The following is a 20,742-nucleotide window of genomic DNA, read 5'->3' as shown; positions in this document are numbered from 1 at the left end:
TGAGACCCTGTTTTAACATCTCATCTGACAGAGGCCGAGATGTGTGCTGCTGTGTTAATATCCTTCCAGGGAAGTGCTTTAATTCCAAATCAAGAAGGAACATCACCATCTCCTGAATCATCAGCATCACTTCCTGACTTTCTGTGTGCATGTTCATAGGAAATCTTTCATCTAATTTTTTTCAAAGCCCAATCCCACTTGGCTAGCAAGCTCAGGCAAGATCCAGCCAACAACAGTATAGGCACAACAAGTTTCAACAAAAATATTTGTTGCAAGAACACTCTTTGATTCATTTGCCCTTCCTTGGCTGAACCTCGACTACACCCATCCTGATGCACACTTGCAGAGTGCTGTTGCTATGTCAGGATTTAAGTTCAATTCCTGCTCTCCCAAGTTACTCCTTCTGGGTTTGAAAGCTATCCAGGTGGCTGCACAAGGGGCTACAGAAATTACAGGGAGATGGCAGAGTTGGTGAGAGGACCTGCCTGAGAAGCAAAGAAAGGGGAGATACCCACACTGTACCAGCCCATCCCCATCCGATCTGCCCACAATGTGCTGTTGTAAAGAGTTTGCAGTGAAGCTGGGGATTTGGCACTGACATGGTGTGGAACAGTCATCAGATATTTAAAACAGAGCTGAGAGAACAAAGAAGGGCTTTGTAGTGCAAGGCAGCACTGAAAACCCTGAGCCTCTGCCAGCCAGCCGGCATGGAGTGTTTGCTAATGTACACAGTGGAGTGCATTCCTCTCATTTGATTACATGACAGTTTTATATACCAGGTATATGCAGAGGGGGTTTTCTTAACCCTTTCAGTCCTCTGCCATTTATAAATCTTAAAGAGACTCATAGTGGTTTCATTTCTGCTGTGTTGTACATGCGTGCAACTTCAGTCACGAAAGGCTGAGCATGTGCTGTGGGCAACTGCATGTGGATGTAGTACTCTTATCTACGTTGCTAGAAACAGCAGAAGTAATTAAACACAAAAGAATTAGAAAACTAATTCACTCCTTACTCATGCTATAGTTTTCTGCATCTCCCTTGATTTAAACAATGAGTATAAAGAGGCTTGCTTAAAGGACCACTATCATTCTCTCTCCATATTGTGAAGTGAAGGATGCCGATACTGCTGTTACAACCCCCGCTTGTTAGACCAGGGAGAAGAGGCCCAGGAACCCCCTGTTGGCTGATGACACATTCTACCATGTACTGTATGACACAGTTTCTACTGTAAAATGAGAATAATCGAATGTGCCCTTCTTAGTGAAGTTCTTTGAGATTTACGGCTGAAACATGTTGTCTGTAGGCAGGCAAAAGGACCTCTCATTCGTACGATGTGAGGCACACTGATGGGGCGCAGGACCAAGGCCAAAACTGCAGGGGCTTGGGTGCTTTAGTGCCAAGTAGTTGAGAAGGGCAAAGTATTCTTACTTTCCTTTCCTTTCCTTAATTTCTTAGCCATTAATTATAAAAATACACAATTGCATTTTTAGAAGATGTGCTCTGGTGCCTTTCATAAACTGTAACCTGTAAAAACTATTAAGTTATAAAGTTAAAAGATTAACTTCTGTTAATTAAGTTAAAAGACTAAGATAGACACTGAAAGAGAAGTTTGTGGTTAAAATCCTCAGCACCCATACTGTTGCGTGTATTTTTAATGTTGGTAGCTCATAAACCAACATCTAATTAAGCCCACAGAACCTCTGCAAAGCACTTAACTAGGAATTATTTTCCTGCTTAGCCACCCAGGGAGACAATCAGGAGATGAAAGTTAAAGCGTCTTGCCCAATATTTGGGTGTCAGAGGTAGCATTAGAATTCATGAAGTTCCTACTCCCATACCCCAAGTACTTAACAAAGCAGGGTTTGCCTCGTAGGTAGAGAGGAAGTGTTTGGGGCTGATGCCTGGAATCAGATGGACAGAGAGAAAGGAAGGGGATGGAAGGGGAAGGATATTGCAAAGGTGGAAAAGAGTACGCATGGGCAAAGAAGGCTAGTTGCAAGATAAGTGAGAATAAAGGCAAACCAAGCCACCAACCTAAGTCTCCGTAAGTCACTCAGAGGTTCTTACCATAGTGAGAGTGATTTCAAAATAGGTCCCAAACCAGACGGGTGTACATAAAGGATTTAGGAGAACAGCAATGGGAGCAGTTCTGCATTTTTGTACACGTGAGCAGGCAGACTCTTGATGGAATATTTGTACATGCTTGAGTTTGTAAAGAAGAAGGAGAATCATTTCCCAAACCAGAAACTGCATGATTAGATATCACAAGCAGGTTAACCAAAAGACACAGACAAGAAGCAGCAAATATCCTATATTTTCAGCAAAGAATGACAGAAAATTTGACATACTGTCAGAACTAACTTATAAAAGTAAAACACTTTCTGAAGTTTCCACATAAGCATCAATAGCTCTTTAAAACTGTTATTAGCTATGAGATCTTTCTTTGAATGATAGAAGAAAACGTTTTGTTTCTAATGATATAAAGGAACTGGAAGCATCACAGAGGTTCTTATGGAAAAGTCTGATGTTTCATAAAGCGAACTGCAGATGATACATTCAGACAAGTATCTGCGTCCTGTTTCTGGAACTGTGTGCTACTCTTAATTACTTTTTCCTACTGTTAGATTGTGTAGCTTGGAAATAATGTGACACTTCTGAAGGAGAAATATTTTCTATTATGGAAATTTATTTTGCACTATGAGGAAAGGGGCAGGATGTACTCAGATGATAGCATTTCTCAGCAGTCTTTAGCTCTAATGATCACAAAATGCTGCTGTCTCAGTTTAACACTCCGCTGCATGTGAACGTAAAAGACCAAGACTCATCTCACATTCCTTCTCCTCCCAAGGGGTCATAGTACACAGAAGCACTTTTGCAACCACAGAGGCCCACGTGGCTCAGTTATCTTCCCCATACCATTAGACATGTATAAATGTGTGAGAGACAGCACCCTTGGATGCCAGGAGAGCATTTATGTTGCCTAACTATATACTGTCTTCACTTCACAAACTGATAGTACTCTTTCCCAGACATCTGAATTCCTCAGCTCAAATAAAAGCCAAAAAAAATCCTGCTGCTTAGTCAAACACACAAAAATAGAGGTGATGCTGGCAGAAGAGGCGAAATTTTAGACACGCTAGCAATTATCATGCTGTATCAAAAGAACTGCTGTAACTGCTGTTACAGTGGCACAGAGCACCAAGGTCTGCATGCCTCCCTGATGCAGGATATGCAAACAACTATGACAGCCAAAAAAGTGCTGCTCTAGATGGTGACTCTTAAGGAACATGGCCCCATCTTGATGCCCGAGGCCATGGACACATGAGCATCCAACTCTGAGGACTAGGATCACAGCGTGATGTGCATCTTTATGGCCTCAAGCTTCACTTTCAGTAGTCACTGCATTTGGGATGATTTAAAGAGGTTTGAGTTCACTTTCATGCAGTGTCTTGCTTACTAAATAACAAGCCACTTCCCCCAGCACAAGCGACTGTACAGATTACCTGGTTCAGTTTAAGGCCTTCAGATCTTTTCAGGGAGATAAATATAAGAAATTTGACATGTGAAAGGGATGAATCTTCAGAACTCCCTGAGAAAAAAGGGCTAACAGTCGCCATAAATTTCAGTGTCTTCAGCAAACTCCTTTGCAATCCTGTACAGTGCTTTTTAAACAATAATTAACATGGAAAACATGGGGCTGTACACACTGTTATCTCAAAGGAGAAAGCAGAAATTTGAATGAGAAATCAAGCTGATTATTCAATCGGTGTGATTTATATTGAGGCCAGAAATATAGACAAACCATAGAAAAATGACCCTCCTTTAACATAACATTACTTTATCAAGTTCACAGGGTCTTAATAAGGGAATATAATGATTTCTCAAACATATTCTACAAGCAAATATTAAATCTCCACACCCATCCTGTGAATGGCTGCAATTAACTTACATAGCAGCCTTCCTTTACCATCACACGTGGCTTACACAACACTGAATCCTGCCAAAACATCCCTGGTTGTGCATCAATAAAGTAATGAATGCATAGCTCTGGGAATGGTGTTGGTTAAGCTCTATATGGGAATCAGCAGAGAGAACACGTAACACTGTGGCTTTTCGAGTTCTATGAAATAATGGAAATAGCATCTTTTTTTCCCCCTCTCAGTGGAGTAATGGAACAGTAGATAAACTGTGCAAAACCACAGCTAAATATTTAGAATCCACAAGGAAAAAGTCCTTTGAACAAATCAAGCTTTTGAACAAATCCCACTTACAGGCTGGGAAGGAAGAGAGAGACAGAGGATTTGTTATTGTTATTTCTATTTTTAAATACATACAAGATGTTCAGATACTACGCTTATAGGGGCTACATATACATACACCAAAGGAAAGAAGGGTAGGGCTTTTTTTCCATGAGATTCTTATACCTTTAGAATGGTAATCTGGGCTTCAGCCTTTAGCAGCACCTTTTCCAATCAAGACATCTGGAAATGTCTCAAAACTATTCAAAAAAACAATGGGAATACTGCAATATAAAACATGGCCCACAGGCCATCTGGAGATATGATGGGTACTTGGAAATCCCAAGGATTTCCTCTAAAATTACTATGTTGACTATCTGCTCGTTGCCCATCATCACACAGTTAACATTTTTCATTTAAAGAATACTCAAAGAAGTTTCTCTGATATTAAAATATAAAATATAGGCTGACAAGGAAAAGTACTTAAAGGTTTTGAAATATTTTTGAATTAATTAATAATATTATTTAATAATCTGTACCTCAGTTTTCCCACCTGTAAAAGATGTTATTGTTAGAACATTTACTTACGTAGAAGGACTACTATGAGGCTAATTAATATTTTTTAAATATTTAAAGAAGGCTAAAGAAAATTATGATTTGAAACACAAATTAAAAGGGAAAATGGGAAACATACAGGGAAGGAATTGAAGGTTATCTCCACATAACAGGACACAGACTAACAATATAGGATACACACAACTCTTGGATCCACAGACGACTTCTATTCATCACTCTACTCTTAAGTAAACTCCCCACGGATGGAGTGGACCTATAGTGAGAATGAGTGCTTTAGTTTCACTGATGATTTCACATTGATCAAATCAATTCTGCAAGAAATTTAGCATCCATCTCCCAAGAAAGAGAAAACCTGCTTCTCAGAGTTACCAGGAGTTAAAGTAATGATCCAAATCACAAAAAAAAGAAAGAAAAAAAAGCCCTAAGAAGCAAAGAGAAGTCAACTCAGACATAAACCAAGATAAATCTTCTCCGTTCAGAGACTGTGAGGACTTTACAGGGTGTCTTCATGCCTCAAAGTCTAATCTGTTAACCATTCAACATATACTGGGGCTTGCAGCTGAAAAATTGTAAAATCTTTTATAACTATTAATTTATTATACTTCACAGTCCACCAATAAGATTTAAACAGTACATTCTCCACAACTTGCATTGCTGACTACCTCCAGTCACACCTTGCTGCTAATGCCTCAGTCTTAATCTGTTTTGGATCCAACTTACTGTTCAAGAATGTATGTTAAATTTCTGCAAAAGATGAGGAAAAGGAATCAAAAAAATTAAGCACATTTTTAAGGTACCTGCTGCCGCATCTCAAAGCAGCTTTGCTCAGAAATCAAGTCTGAGACAGTCCCACCACTTTGCATTTCAGCATCTTTCACTGCAAGATCATTTTACTCTCATTAGCTAAAACTGAGCTTTTAAACAACATTTGGGATTGTATCACTGATCCTATTTCATGCCCAGAAAGAGACACTGAGACAGAACGTACAGCAGGTTAAGTGATTTTTTGAGGTTTATATAAATCACCATAGAGCAAAGCTGGGGTGAGGACTCAGGAGTCCCACCTCCCACCCTGGCACCGCTGCGTGCACCACTAGCCAGCCGCCATTCAGTGCTCCAGTGCCAGCTTAGCTCGTCTGGCCCAGTAATAATGAAAAGAAGAAAGGATTTTTTCACTAGGAATTTGGAGTATTTTCTCATTATAACCAACAGGCATGACCAGAAAAAGAGCCCTGATGCAATCTGTGGGCCTAGTTTCTCACTCCCCCGCTGGCACGGCCTGAAAAGGCTGCCGGGGCCACAAGCCTTGCTCCTGCGGGAGAGGGGAGGGAGAATGTGCAAAACCAGATCCTGTCCATCACGTCTGCCTTCAGCACTGCCCAGAGCTTCAGGGTTCAGGGAAAAGCAAACAAACAAACAAAAAAATCCCCCCTGCTTCCCCATTCCAGAGCCCCTGGCCTGTGGTGCAGCAATCAAGGAAGCGGCTCTTCAAATTACCCGCAGCCAACCTTTCCAGCGGACAAGGACAGGGCGAGGATAAACTCCAGCAAAAATCCCACCTCTGATCTTGTTCTTCAGGCCAAAACTAGAAAATAGGGCAGGACAGGCAAGATTTTATCTTTTAAGGACAGAGAAGGGCCCTCCTTGTGGAGCGTGCTGTGGGGGGAAGATGGCGGCCTGGCGGAGGTCAGTGCACAGAGGGTTAACATGCTTTCCTCTGGCACTTCAGCTGGGTGCCCCGGGTATTGATTACTGCCCTCCACAAAAGCAAGCCATCGGAGGGGGATTTTATTCTTTCCTCTCACGGTCACCCTTGACACTAAAGCCGCAGCCGAGGGGCCTTCTCCTGTAGAAGGCACAGCAGGAATAATCCCGCAAGGTCGGGCGGAAAGGGCAGAGGCCGAAGGGCAGGGAAGGTCAGCGCTAGGCACGCACAACGTGGAGCTGACAGAGAGGGCAGAAGGTCTGTTTGTGGGTCCCCCAAGCCCTCCTGCCAGAAACTTAAGACGCACTTTGGGAGACCTGGGGACGGGGCTCATGGTAACCTGGAGTATCAGACAGCTGACGGCGTCTGTCCTGGGAGCGGGAGTGGGAGCGGGAGCAGGGGGAGGAGAGAGCTCCATACTTCATCCCCACTGATGCGACCACGCAGCCGCAATGTGTTTGTGGTTTCTTGTGCAAGGAGAAGCTGCGCTTAGATAAAGGGAGAGGAGATGCCAGCTGATGCAGTGCAAGGACAGTGAAAACACTGTCAAGTTGTTGCTGGTTGCAACTCTTGTATGCACCTTTTCCAATACAGATGAAAGAAACAATGCAAAGCCACAACAAAACATTGTGTTTGGCCATCGCAAGTCCTTAGCTGTCTGCTCCGCTCTGCTGTGGACTTACTCAGCCCAATTCCTCTTTCACGCAGTCACACGTCAGAGTGGATCTTCTGCAGTTAATGGAGTCGCACCCCCGTGCAACAGCCAAAAGAGACAACCAGACCCACTGTGTGACTCTAGGTCTCGGTCTTGCTGTTCTTATAACGGGGATGAAGATCACCATGTATGTCCACTTGGTCTGAAGGTGCACTCCTGGCACTCCTACAGGCTTGCTGTCACCCTGAGAAGGTGCTGAGGGAACTGGGGGGGCACAGGGGTTTGCAATACCCCATACAAGTACCAAGGCCTCAGACAGGAATCACCTATGTATTGCTTTGAACTCCAGTCTGACACGTGGTACTTTCCCCCTCTGCTACCGGATTTTCTCTTTCCATTTCTTTTCGCTTAAACACAAATAACTCTGGAATTGAACTTTCCCGGCTGTGATGATGTGAGTTTGCGCAGGCCAAGCGTATAGTAAACTTATTCTCTCTCTCCCCTGCCATCTACGACATCCATCAGGCCAGTTCTTTGGCCTTGTCGTACATCCTGTCATACAGTCTGCTTTCCACAACTGTGTGAGACTTTGGTCACAGGGAGACTCAAGGCCTTCCTAACAGCTCCTACACAAGCCCATCGTTGCTAGTAACTGAGCACAAGACAGAGAAGGAAGGCAGCATTTTACCTGAAAGCCATGTTTGATCTGCCCAGTAGGAGAGGCCAGGCAGACAGGAACATAGGCTTCTTGTATCAGATCATGCCAGTACTCTGCTTCCAGCAGAAGTCAACTCATTCAGAAGAAAGTGAAAAAAGTTAGTGTACCTAGCCAGTTGCAAGTGGGAGTAGACAGAAATAGTCCTTTCTTTCCTTCCTCGACAGGGCAGCCAAAGATACGCAGTTACATTGAGAACTTTTCTGTCATAAATTTGAGCCTCCTTTTTTTCCCCATCTGATCTCACTTATCTCACCATGGTTTCTGGCTAGTAGCAGGGAAACAAGAATTTAATTTAGATACGATGTTTGCATCTGGAACCAAACTTTCTTAGAACACAGGGATGTTTGGTTTTGTGTGTGTTTTGATTATTATGCTACACGAATCCAATTCAAAATATGAATACATGTCTGATTCTCCCAAAAGTTAGAGCTCTGGATCTATTGTTTCATTTTTAGCAGAAAGAGAAACAGAAACCAAATAAAAATAAGGAAAGAATAAAAAAGGGAATTTACAGAACACCTTCCTGAAGGCAGTTGCTAAATCTCACAAGAATGTGCTATCCGCAGTTTTGGAATATCATCTCTCAACTCAAGATACTGCAGGTCCTCGTTATGACAGTGCCAATTTCCAGGATGCGAAGCTGGGACACAACATCTTTATTCCCAATACAGCCAAGCACAGTGTGATTTTTCCTTATCATTTTTATCATGCAGAGAGAGAGAACTTCAACCCTTTACCTCTGATGATGAAGCCCAAAGAAGCAAGTTGGTTGCACAGGACTTGGAGGCTGCAGAGGCTGGAAGAGGAAAACACGAAGCACTACCTTTTCCTTCAAATGTGCATCGGCACTGCTTATTTTGGGCACGAGTGACTTAGGATCTGAAGATATTTGCTGGCATGTATTTAATCACCACGCTTTTTAATTACTTCTCTGTATGATGGATGATTTTTTTTTGTTTAAATGAGGTCACAGTGTTTTACCTTTTCCTCCCATGCTGGGACTATTTGCTGTGTCAATTTGTGTAGCTTAGAAAAATATATGCACATCCTCTGAGCTGGGGCCTGGCACCATAAAGCAAAGTCGATTTTGGCTCCATGCACCTGGCAGTTAGTGAAAGCTGGGAGCCTTCGGGTGCAGGCTGTGATGGTGCACACAGTGCCCTCTGACGTGCCAAGAGGAATCACTGCAGACACTTCTCCCTGGCCAGAGGGGTCATGGGACAACTTCAGCCTCAAAAGTCCATGTTAATGATGTGCCTCACTGGGACGCACCTCTCGTTTTTGCACAGATATCCCATACTGGAGGGTAAGAGGGATCCTGGGCTTTCCTCTCCTGTGCAATTTCAGGGAGAGGCGAGGGCTCTGGCCTCTGCCCCTTGGCAGCACCACAAGACAAGCCTGCTACCCTTGTCATTTTTGTCATTCCAGCCACCCCCCATGAAGTAGCTCTGGATGCATGCTCAAAGCTGCACTTCTTGACCTCCTCTTTCTTTTCAGTTCTCCTCATTCTCTGTACAAATAACTCCACACTTTCAACAGCAGTTCAAGTAAAGCTAAGAATTTCAAGAGAGGGAGGACACTGCTGATATGTACCCAGCTGAAAACGTATCTGCCAAGCTCTAGAGCTTTGAGTCGACTGGCCTGGGCAGAGTGGAGTGGGAAGGAGTCCTATGCCAATGCGCTGCCCAAATTTGATTCGAGAGAAAAAAGCCTTTAACGTGACAACACATGCAGGGCACCACCTCCCATTTCCACACAACCAATGTCTCTGGCCAGCTTTGATCAGTGCTCTGTCTGGAATGTGCAAGGTACAGTGTATGGTCAGACTGCAGTCACTCAGCCTCCCAAGCCAGCCTTGGAAGAAAAGAAAAAACCGGACGCATCCATTTGCTGCTTTCCCCAATCTGAATTTGACAACCATTTATAGCCTCCCCCAAAGATGGGCTGCTCTCTTGTCCCTGACCTTGGCTATCAACTCCAGCATCATCATTACCTCCTTTAGAGCCTCCTGAGTCTGATCTGTTGCCCTCTGAGAGTGGCACTGGCTAAGGACACACCAGACATCAATGAGCGAGAGGCTCTGGTTACATGCCAGAGACCCAACAACTCATCAAGCCCCTTAAAGCCAGGAGAAGATAGGAGAAGCGAGCAGGACTGCTGCAGTAACAATGTTGTTTGTTCAGACCTCTAACCTCTCTGGCTCCACAATACCAATATGGTGAAGACGTCTGATAAAAAAGTGGGACTTTGGTAAAATAACTCCTGTCCTTGACAAGCATTAATCTCAGTGCCTTTGGAAGGCTCTCCCTGTAGTCCATGGTCATACCCGGACGTGTAGGGTGTTCCACAGCTGGGTGCTCTCGGTGCCTGTGCCCCAGTACCTTTCTTTTTGTGAATTAGAGCCTGGAGAGGTCAGAAGCTCTAATCACACCAAATGAAGCTGTGGCAGACAGCCCTAAATTATTAATGTCTTTAAATACTAAGTGCACTCAGGAACCAATTCAGCCTGCAGCACACAGGCTATGCATCAACAGGGTCCCAAAGGGGTTAAAGAAAAAAAAATCTCACTAAGGACTGTGAAGCGGTAATTTTGTTTGCACTGACATATTTGTCTCCCCCATGAACAGAGGATACACACAGTCACGAATCACTGCATTTGTAAGCATGTCCACTTTCTCTTACTGTTTCAGTCACTCCTTGTTCCTGGGAGAGACACAGCTGTCCTAACCAGAAGATCCATTTTATTCATATCCAAGAAGGTAGTCTTGCAACCTAGGAGAAGATTCACACCTTTCAGTTACGTGGCAAGAGCATCATACCTCCACATCTACAATCTGACTTGAGTAAGGACTCCGATTCTGTCACTGGAAAGACTGCAATTCATTAACGTAGCTCTGTTATGCACACTTTGATATTTATCTTTAACCACATCCCTTTAAAACTAACCTTACTGACAGCTTACTTCTGTTAAGCTTCCACTTTGCTATTCATTTAGTTTCATCCCCCTTTGAATGTGGTGGCTTCTACCTCTGGCTCCTCTGGCTACAGACCACTTAGCACAACTGGCCTGCAGATAACAACTCTGACTTGGATGCTGTGTTAACAGTTTGCCATTTTCATGCAGTTTTAATTTTGTTTCAAGAGGAACTGAAGCTGCTTTTTGCTCCTGTTTCAACATTTGGCAGAAGTATGAAATTCTGCATGTTATAGGAAACAGGAAGAAAGTTTTAATTTCAGCTGCTTAGGATGTACATGCACAAGCAACACACTCCAAGTGCACACCCCTCCCATTTATCTCCTCCACACCTCAGTTTTTCTGTTCTCTTTCTCTACTCTTCTGGGAATGTATCTCTTTCATTTCTGCTCATCTCTCTCCCACACCCATAGGCATGCACTGATTTGTTATTGCTAGGTCACTTGTGATTACAGGTCTGGATACGCTAGTTTATTGCAGGGTTGTCCCTGGCTTGATAGGCTGTTTGCTGTTTTGTTATTACAGTGCTTAAGCCTCATTCTTCCACTTTGCTCTTCTTTGCACACACACACGCACACACACACCCCAATACAACATATTTATTTTGAAATGGCAAACACAAAAATTGACTTGGGCTTTGCAAACAATTTGAAAGGGAATGAGGGAAAAGGGGGTTACGGGCCCAGCAATGCCAGCCTCCCTGCCCCGCCTGACTTCTCTGAGTGTTTGCCATTTTTTCTGTGGTATTGGAGTATAAAGCTTGAAGTGCCGCAAAAGCTGCATGTCCATTTGCTTTGCTTGGCTGCAGAAGCCCAGGCACAGCATATTCATCTGGGAAGCAGTTAGCTGGGGTTGGGGAAAACCACTAGTCCCTTTTGGCTATACAGACATTGGCAATAGCTGTTACAAGTTAGATTTGGCTCCCTAGAGCAACAGGCAACAAACACGGAGAACTGAAAACCTCTCAAAATTATTATTAATGTATCTACACTTATAAAATAGAACAGCAACCCCCTCCCCACCCCCCAAAAATGTCTTTCAGGCCCTTTCTTAAAAAGAGGGGGATTTCAAAAGCAAAGCTAAACCTATCCTTGCAGCAGACAGAATTTCCGTTCTATTTTGAAAAGTCCTGTGTGTACCCCCACTGCATTCCTCCTCTTCCCCCTCCCACCAAAAAAAAAATAACGCAAACTTCTGGGCATAGCTTAAAAGCCACAAAACTTCCTCCATGTGTGTATTCTCCAGCTCCACTGCAGATATTTGGAGTTACATAAAACTGGGCAGTTAGTGATTCTGGCAGCTGAAAAATTACAAAGTTCAGGGGCTGAGGAGGGTGTGGGCCAAGCTGAAGTTTTCCAGAGCGCTGTACCAGATGGAGAAGAGGAAAAACGCTTCTCTCTCGAGGCTCAGGAAGGTGGAGTTAGAAGCTCTGAACCTGAAACAATTTTCAGGGAATGTTCTCCATTCCCAGTGAACACTGGTATCGGCAGTTCTGATTATCAAGGAAAGTTTGGACCTTAAAAAGCAATGAATGTGCCTTTCTCTATGTGGCAATGCAATGTTTTCACAGTAACACTGTGGAGACTGACATGCTCCAGTTACCTGCATTAGCAAGAGTCTTATCCCTTACAAACCAGCAGCATGTTTCCATTTCCATCTGGACAGTCGATGCGTAAGGATGAGATCAAAGTGCATCGTGTAATGAACTGCACTTAGCTACCAATCATGCCTGAAGTCAGCACATTTATACTAGAAAATATGGTTTTGTGTTAGAATATCTGTTTACTGGGATGATGCTAAATTTAACTGTTACATTTAAAATTATGTCTGTAAAGAGCTCACTCCTGAGATCCAGACTTAAAACTATCCAGGTAGGAACAGTCACCCTTCTTATCTACTCTGAGTGCCAAACAGTGTGCTAGTTAACACATGTTGTAAGATGTTGGAATTTTTCAGTCTAAGTAGTCCCAACTGGGATTTAAAACATCCTGGCTAGTCAGGCTTAATTTTCTAGCTCTGGACAGGCTTTTAAAACATGCTTGCAACTGTGACTAGCTGTGATCACACTAAGGACAAACCAGCCTTTAACCATGTGTTAGTTAACCAATACTGGAATATTGCATCCAGTCTTAAGGCATACAGTGCAAGAAAGACATTGTCAAGCTGACGTGAAGTCCAGTGGAAGGACCCTAAAATGGTTAGGGACTGGAGCAGGTGACATACAAAGAGAGGCTGGGAGAACTCAAATTCTTCAGCCTAGAGAAGGCTAAGGCAGGAGACTTTGTATAAGAAGAGAGCGTATTTGACCTTGATTATTTTAATGAAAATGCTGATAAAAAAGCCAATTTTTGAGGTTTTCCAGAAGATAATTTGTTCACTACGATCTGGAATAACTCACCTCACATCAGTGAAAACCATCCAGAATTTTTGATTCTCATCACTATCTGAAATGGAAACCAGTCCAAATGACCTAGAGAAAAGACACTGTATATATCACAATACCAACTACTAAAAGCAACCGATTCATTTAGTATTAAGAATAGAAATCTGTTTTAAAGACTGAATTTTCTGCATAGCGTCATCAGTTCTCAGTGAGATAAGCATGGCAAGGTCCACTCTGTTTACCTATTTATTTTGAACACACAAAAGACAAACTTCTATAACTCAGTATGGAATCAGTCATCCAACTAAATAAAGTAACTACTTATGTGCTATGCGGTCTTGGTCAAGTCACTCAGAAGCTCACCACTTGAGATTATGGTTCTGCAGCAGTCTAAATTAAACTAACAGTTGGCTTATGTGGTCCAGCTCTGGCTATGCATTCCCATTCCTCCCTTACACCCAACACATTGCTCATTACACCATTCACCAAGCTATTTCCCTGATCTAGGTCAACATAAAGCTCACCTAACAAAAAGTAACGTATCCTTTTGTACAAACCAGGATCACAATAACAGCTAACGCTATAGGTAAGAAGTAACATTGAACTCCACTTTCCCATTTAATTTTAGATAGCTGCAATTTTCCTCAGGTTTAGGGATGCTTTTTTTTTTTTTGAGAAAGGGAAATTCTGGAAAAATGCAATAAAGTGCTCATTCTTATATACAAAATATAATTTCAACATGCTTTTTCTGTTACTGTCAGTTCACATTCCTTAGGAAAAAGCTGAAGTGAAAATTAGCAAAATTCAGTGAATGCTTGCTGGAAAATGTTTGCTTTATAATGAAAACACAGGCATGCCATGACAACACTTACAATAGAAGGCAGAAAGCATTTTGGATACTTTTTCTGTCTTAGAGAACATTATGTAATTTGTTACTTAGATGTCATTAAGCTACATTAAAAAAAAAAAATCAGACATACCAAATCAAAATTATGAAAATGCCCTTTTTTTCCCCCTGGAGTACAGCCTGTAGCATCCAGGGTTCTGACCCTGGTAAGACCCTAAATCTGGCAAGCAGCTATGGGACTGGAAGTTGCAAGCTCCAGCTGCACCAAAGCTCGCTCCCTCTGTGCTGGAGCCCCCTTGCAGGCTACAGCAATCTGCACAAGCCAACTTTTTTCTCTCTGTCTGGGATCTGGCAATGACCTCCTGCAACCTAACTGCTCTCCCCACCAGCTTCTTCTCTGGGCTCTGCGTTGACCTGGCAAATGCTTCTAGCAGTAAGGAGATGAAAAGAAGGTAAGGAAAAAACGGGGGCGGGAGGGGAAGCAAGCCTTGCAGATGAAAGTCTGAGGCAGTGTTTTCCTTTCCAAAGTGTTGCTACATTCCCATAAGCTTGTGGTTTCCTGCATTCTGCTAGAGGGCTGCCTTTCTTTTTTTTTTTTTTTTTTAAATCCTTCTGGTCATATCTGAAGAGGGAAAATGTCCAGCACCAACAGGAGGCCTTTTGTTCTATTCGTTTCTAAGTGGACTTTAACCCAGTTACTACAGACTGAGTCACTGTAGAAACAAATAAAATAAAAGCTCTCTGTTTTGTCCCTCTGGACAGGTCAGGGACATGTTAAGTTCTGTTCTCCCTCTCCCGCTTTCTGGAAGCAGTACTAGACCTGGCATTATACTGCAACAATAATGAACATAGTTTATGGCTGTTCTTTTTTATATGTCCTGGCAACCCCTACCCCTACAGAGTTGATATTCCAATAGAGCCAGCATTTCATTAACAACGTAAATGCACAAGGGGCGTATCTTTGGGTAATGAGATGAAATTAAACTGGAGAAAGGCCGGATACCAGGGGCCAGTAAGATGTGGGTAAATGTGACACATATAGGTGCATGTCTGAGCTATTTTGGTACCTTCTTAGATCTCAAATATTTTAATGACTCACAACAAACAACTGCTTGTCTCCGAATATGACTGTAAGATTCCCTTGCTATCAGGCTGAATTTTAGGCTGAATCTGAAAGTTGAATTTCAGTCATTCCTTGCAGTTCTTGCTGCATTCCTTGCTACGACAAGTTATATCCTGTCACCACACACCAATTTTAGGGTAAATCATTATCTATTTAGATCCCAAACATCTACATTAAAACAGATCGAAAAAAATAAGCATCCTGTGCATAGGCCTGTGGTTCCCTAGGGCTTACTGATCCCTGGAGGCTCTGGAACGTCTGTGTACAAAAGGATTGCTCCTCCTCCTTCCCACTTTCTCTCACCATCCTGCCTGTCCTGAAAACCTTTTTAAGTCTTTAGTGTTCCCTTATTTCTGAGCTCTCAGCACTGGCAAAACAGTTGCCTGTTGTGGCTGGCAAGCGCAGAAGCAGCTTACAGGTTTGCCTTTGCCCCCCTTTTGTACCCTCCCCTACAGCAGGTTACTTGGTTGCTTATCTAAAGACATTGTGTTGTTTTCCCACAGCCCTCTTCCTGGACCAGGGTACTCCAACTCATTTTTAAAGTGTGGAAGTGTTATGCTGGGAAGTTTTATGCTGGGAAGTAGTTAGTAGTAGGTGGGTCAGAAATAGGTTTTCAGCTGGGAAATAGGCATGCATGCAAAGCTAGGACAGCGATAGACAGCAACGCTTAGCAGAGAGGATTTTGTACAAGACCATGACCACACTGTGCTGCACAGAGAACTAAACACAGGCAAAGCCAAGACCATTCCAGGCCATGGATGTGAGTCAGCAGAAGTTTCACATGTGGCTGGTGTTGCACTGGGCATGGGAGGGCAGAGAGTACAGAGCCAGGACTATACTGATGCCAGAGCTGGCGTGCAGAGTCAGGACTGAGCTCAGCACCGTGCCAGGCCTCCTACTGCTCCCCCTTCTCTCTCCCATTTCACATCAAACTTGTCATGCTACAGCCACGGCACTCCAGGATTCTGTGCCTGGCAGAAATGGCACATGCTCCCACACCTGCTCTGAGCTGTGCCGAAAGACTGTCCTAGCTGCTGAGGCTTCCTGGAGAACAGAAGTACTTTGGCTGTGCCTCCTTCTCCTGATTCAATTTCTTGTGCCAGTCTTAGGATTCCTCAACCCTGAATCAGTCCAGAAACTTGGTCGACCCCTTTTGCTCTGCCAGAACAGCTAAGAACAAAGGGCTTGCACAGCAAGTGAAACATGAATATGAACCCTCTTGACTTCTTAACACTCCGTATTCTGTCTGCAGGAGCCTATCAGTCTACACAAGCTGCAGCATGAGTTACGAAAAAACAAGTCAATTGGTCAGCAAAGGCTCTGTGTTCTTGGTGCTACTTAGCATCATTATTCTAACCTAACTTTTCCTTTGGTTTATTCTTCAGCTGCCACAAGAGACTGAAATATGGTCCAGGTTTAGCATAATCTGGGAGCATAGGTGGCTGCATTACTCTCTCCTTGTTACAGTAACAGCAAGGGACACATAGACAGCCTTTTCTTCCTTTAACTTGTTCCTTGCTACTACCGTATCAGGGTCTCACTGGCATGGTCCTCACATCATTTGGACACTAGAAAAGATGCAAAAGACACTCCAGCCCAACTAGAGATCTGGATGTGTTTCAGAGCCTGTCAAGAGCAAATAACGCAGCAAAACAATTCTGAAGTTCAGATTCTTTGGGACAGTTTCCAAGCAAATGTATGTTCATTTCTTGGCTGAATCTAACTTTAAACAGAAACTAGAACGAAGAATATGGGGAGAAATTTGTGACCAGCAGAAGCAAAACATCTGTTTTTTTATCAGAGACAACTGAACTCCAGATGTTGTCAACATCACATAATTCTAGAAGTGCCAATCTCTTTGCGGGTTGCCCCAAGAAAGGTCATGTCACTGAACTCTTGGTGACTGAATGGCTTTTGTACTGGAAAATCCACTCCCAGATGTGCAGCGCATGCTGGAGTTTCATGCAATTTGCTTTGCTACCAGATTAGGCAGAGGGGAAAAAGAGATCACACTACCTTATGAGAGTAAACTGCTCATTCCTCTTGAAACCCGTTGAACATGTTCGCTGCTACAGGATGACGCCTCAAGCTGTCAGTAAGACAATCAAATACCTTTACCTCAGCCTGGTCAATTTATAGGAATGGCACTCATCAATATAGATACAGTTTATAAATCAGAATCAATGCTGATACTGACTTTACATTCCTTTGGAGGACATCATGCAACCGAGAGAAGTACTAACTTAAGTTCATGCTAGAAGATTGCTTGCAGTAGACAGAAGAAAAACATTGGAATCTCCTTTCAGGACAGAGTTCTCAGTTTTGGACAGTAACAACTGGGTTTCTTAGTTCCAATATCACTTCTTTTGCTTCTTAACCTTTGAGTCCCTGACACCAATAAAATGCTGACCATCAATTTTGGAAGCACTATAGCCCTCACATGATATGTAATTTATTTCACTTCTCCGTTTCGCACATAGAGCCTGTAGGCCGTGTTTGTGCATGTGACAGAGGGAGGGCAAATAGATGACACACGATCTGAGGGTTACAGTGAGACTACGTGCAACTGCTTTGGGACGCAATGGTATGGCACAAACGAATGCAGTGTGTTTGTATGACACAGAGGCACATGACTGCATACCACTGGGTAGCTCTGTGAAGATGTCAGTGGAACTGATTTTCTTTTGTAAAAGCTGTTCTTCCTGACAGATTTTTTTTTTTTTTTGGTCTTTACTATTACTTTGCAACATGAAAAGATTCTCAGTGAAATCTGTTTTTTTGATGCGGTAGATACTCGGGAAGATTAAGAATTTTCTATGTACCGTCTGATGCAGAGTCAAAATGTGCAGCAGTGATATACTAATTTAATATACTAAATTGATTAGAAAATGGGTTTAGGCAATGGAATAATATATCTTGCATCCATTTGCCATTCAAGAAGGGATGCACAAAAGAGTCTGTCACTTAATTCAGCAGAGTGATCAGTGGGTCTGCCTGGGAACATACTTATTTACAAAAGGACACATTGTGGCTTTAGAGCTTGTTGGAGAGAAGCAGGCTTAAATATGAGCGAGCATATGAATTGTTCTATTTTATAACTTGTAAGCTGCTCTTTCTGATATACTCCACCCTCCATCTCCATACTCCACTATCAACAACAGCTGTTTTCTGCCTATTTGCACCTAGCGCAAAACTTCAGTTACCTTTTTATTTTTGTAACTACTGAAGTCAGTTTATGATGAGTTTTACCAGTTGCTTACACCAGGCCGCACTGCCTACATTTAGTACATGGTATGGTCAGATATGAAGTTTAAAAATACTTTGCATCAACAAACAAATGACAAAAAACTCCAGAAAGCAATTTGAACACAGGACTGAATTTCTGCTAAGACCTTTGACAGTAGATTCATTGGCTTCCAGCTGATCAGACAGACTTTCAGCTCCTTGCTGGCTTTATTCTCTCGTGATCTGAAGGCATTTGGATAGTGCATTTTAAACCAATTGGTTGTTTTCTCAGAGTCTACATAGGGATCCTGGAGAAAGGGGAGTATCTTTCTTGCTAATGTTAGCCAGACAATAGCAGCTTAACTGTAAAGCCCCCTAAAAGAGAATAAGCCTATTGTGTCCCCAGTGTGTTTCCCACATTTCAAAGGCCACTAAGTAGCACCAGCATCTTTGCCTCTGGGTTACTGAGAAGCCAGACTCTTATGCTTATTAAATGATGGCTTTCCCTAATGATTTGAAACAAAAAAGGCACACACACACAAAGCCAGAGATGTGCACATTTAAGGCTTCTCCTGCCACAAGGTCAAACACATGAAAAGACACAACAAAAAGTTTGGCCCCGAGATACCAGCATAGACCCACTTGCCCATCTCTCCCACACCGGCCCTTACTCTCTTTTCTACTGCGAGAGCCCCTGATTCCTGCACAATTAAGCGCGGCACCAATGGCATTTCTGCTGCCTCTCCTTCCACTTGGCTTCACTGCTGAGAAAGGAGCTTGTTCGCGGGGAGGCGGGCACTGCTGCCTGAATAGTCTCTGAAGCATTCATTATCTCCCGCCTAATTACATGGCCGGCATAGTGTTGTTGTTGTGGGAACATTGCATCACATTAATCAGCAAGGGGATGTGCCAAGATGAAAGGGTCCCCTTGTGTCTGCTCTCTGCTGTGGAAAATGGGCAAGAAGGTGGGGGAAGGAGCGGGGTATTTATCAAGTGGCGATGGAGGGAAAGCACAGCGGGTGCACCGGAGCTCAGCCTGGCCTTGCCGCCATATTCCCAGGCCAGCGCTCTTGTAGCAAATACACTTTTTGTGTTCAGGCACGGTGATGGACTGATAGCTCCCGAGTCGGAAATCCTTTACCACAGCACAGGTATGAGCAAGGGTGGCGAGGCAGCATGCCACTCAGTTGCTCCAAGAGGGAGTGGGAGCTAATCCTCCATAGCCTATCCGGCCCTCAGCCCCATCTGATCAGAAATGGGACTGCCTATTTGAACAAGTCAGGATTTGGCTTCAGCCTGGCCACGGGGCTTCACAGAAAGTCTCTGTCCCTTGAAACACCCTCCAAACACACTCTCCTCCAACAGTCTCTGAGTCAAATGTTAAACAGTAGCTGTGATGGGCCTCCTGGATCAAAGTCAAGCTAGCACCCAAAAGCAAAAGTTTCATTTCCCAAAGCCTGCTGGTGAGAGCCCCAGTTCACCCACACAGTATAATTTTTAAATAGACTCTTGAAATCTGAGAAGAGATCTCATTTCCTCCTATCTTTGTCCCACTTGCAGGGCATTTGAAAGGCTTTGTGAGGCTTTGCATAGATGCTTCTCTGTGTGTTGGGATTGGGGGAGGGTTGAGGCATCTACACTGTGCCTGTTTGGCACCCAGCAAAATACTGTGTCAGACTGGAATACCAAATGACAGTCCTTGGCTGAGCTGCTTATTGCTGTGAGATGCAATAGCCGCGCTCTAGAGAGAATAAGGAAAGGTAACGGAAAAATGAAGGCATTACAAATGCAGTTCTTTGCATCAGTTAGCCTCTCCCATTCACTTTTGATTCAATCAATTCAGATCGTCCCTCTTTAAAATCCTGCAAGGACAGGCAGCAGCTCATGCTCAACTCTTCCCATTTCGCTTCCTGCAGGCCTTCTGTCCATCACAGCTTCTCTGTGCTTGAGCTGTGCTGCAGGTTGACTTCAATTCATTTGAATTAAAGTGTCTTGACTCCAAACTCCATTGTTTTTGCAAGGCTTCTGGCTTATTAATGCAAGCTATTAAAGCCACTTTGGAAGCAGATTTACTGAGATGCAGATAAGTCTATCTGCCACAAAGTAGGTGTGAATGCCAGTTCCTCCTGCAGTGACTGTTCCCAAGTCCTCCCACTGGTATCCCATGCTGTTTTGCGGACAATTGGGGCAGCCTGCTTATCTGTGTGCCACCTGTTGTGCTGGAGTCACCCTGACCCAGTGCCACCTTTCTATTCAAATACTGTTGCCGAGTCAGGTGGTGTTCTTTGGGTTTCAGCA

General features: G+C 43.4%; 1 protein-coding gene across 7 annotated transcripts in view; it reads right to left on the bottom strand.

The window, feature by feature from the left end:
- RAD51B (RAD51 paralog B) overlaps positions 1 to 20,742 on the bottom strand; it is a 419,926-nt gene that overhangs the window by 59,444 nt on the left and 339,740 nt on the right. Inside the window, exons 11-12 of one of the 7 annotated variants that reach the window (XR_008466384.1) lie at positions 13,265 to 13,336; positions 10,575 to 10,664 (exon numbers count right to left, since the gene is read on the bottom strand). The exons of 3 other annotated variants lie outside the window; for them this stretch is intronic. Coding sequence is in view for 3 of the 4 variants with exons in the window: in XM_054201147.1 (XP_054057122.1) it covers positions 10,579 to 10,664 (86 nt within the window). In the remaining variant the exon portion in view is untranslated. The remainder of the gene's footprint in view (positions 1 to 10,574; positions 10,665 to 13,264; positions 13,337 to 20,742) is intronic. 3 more of the 7 variants (XM_054201146.1, XM_054201147.1, XM_054201148.1) reach the window with 3 other exon arrangements.

This window comes from Rissa tridactyla, chromosome 4 (assembly GCF_028500815.1).
Source record: "Rissa tridactyla isolate bRisTri1 chromosome 4, bRisTri1.patW.cur.20221130, whole genome shotgun sequence".
NCBI classification, from domain to species: Eukaryota; Metazoa; Chordata; class Aves; order Charadriiformes; family Laridae; genus Rissa; species Rissa tridactyla.
This window is presented reverse-complemented; position numbering and strand designations above follow the sequence as displayed.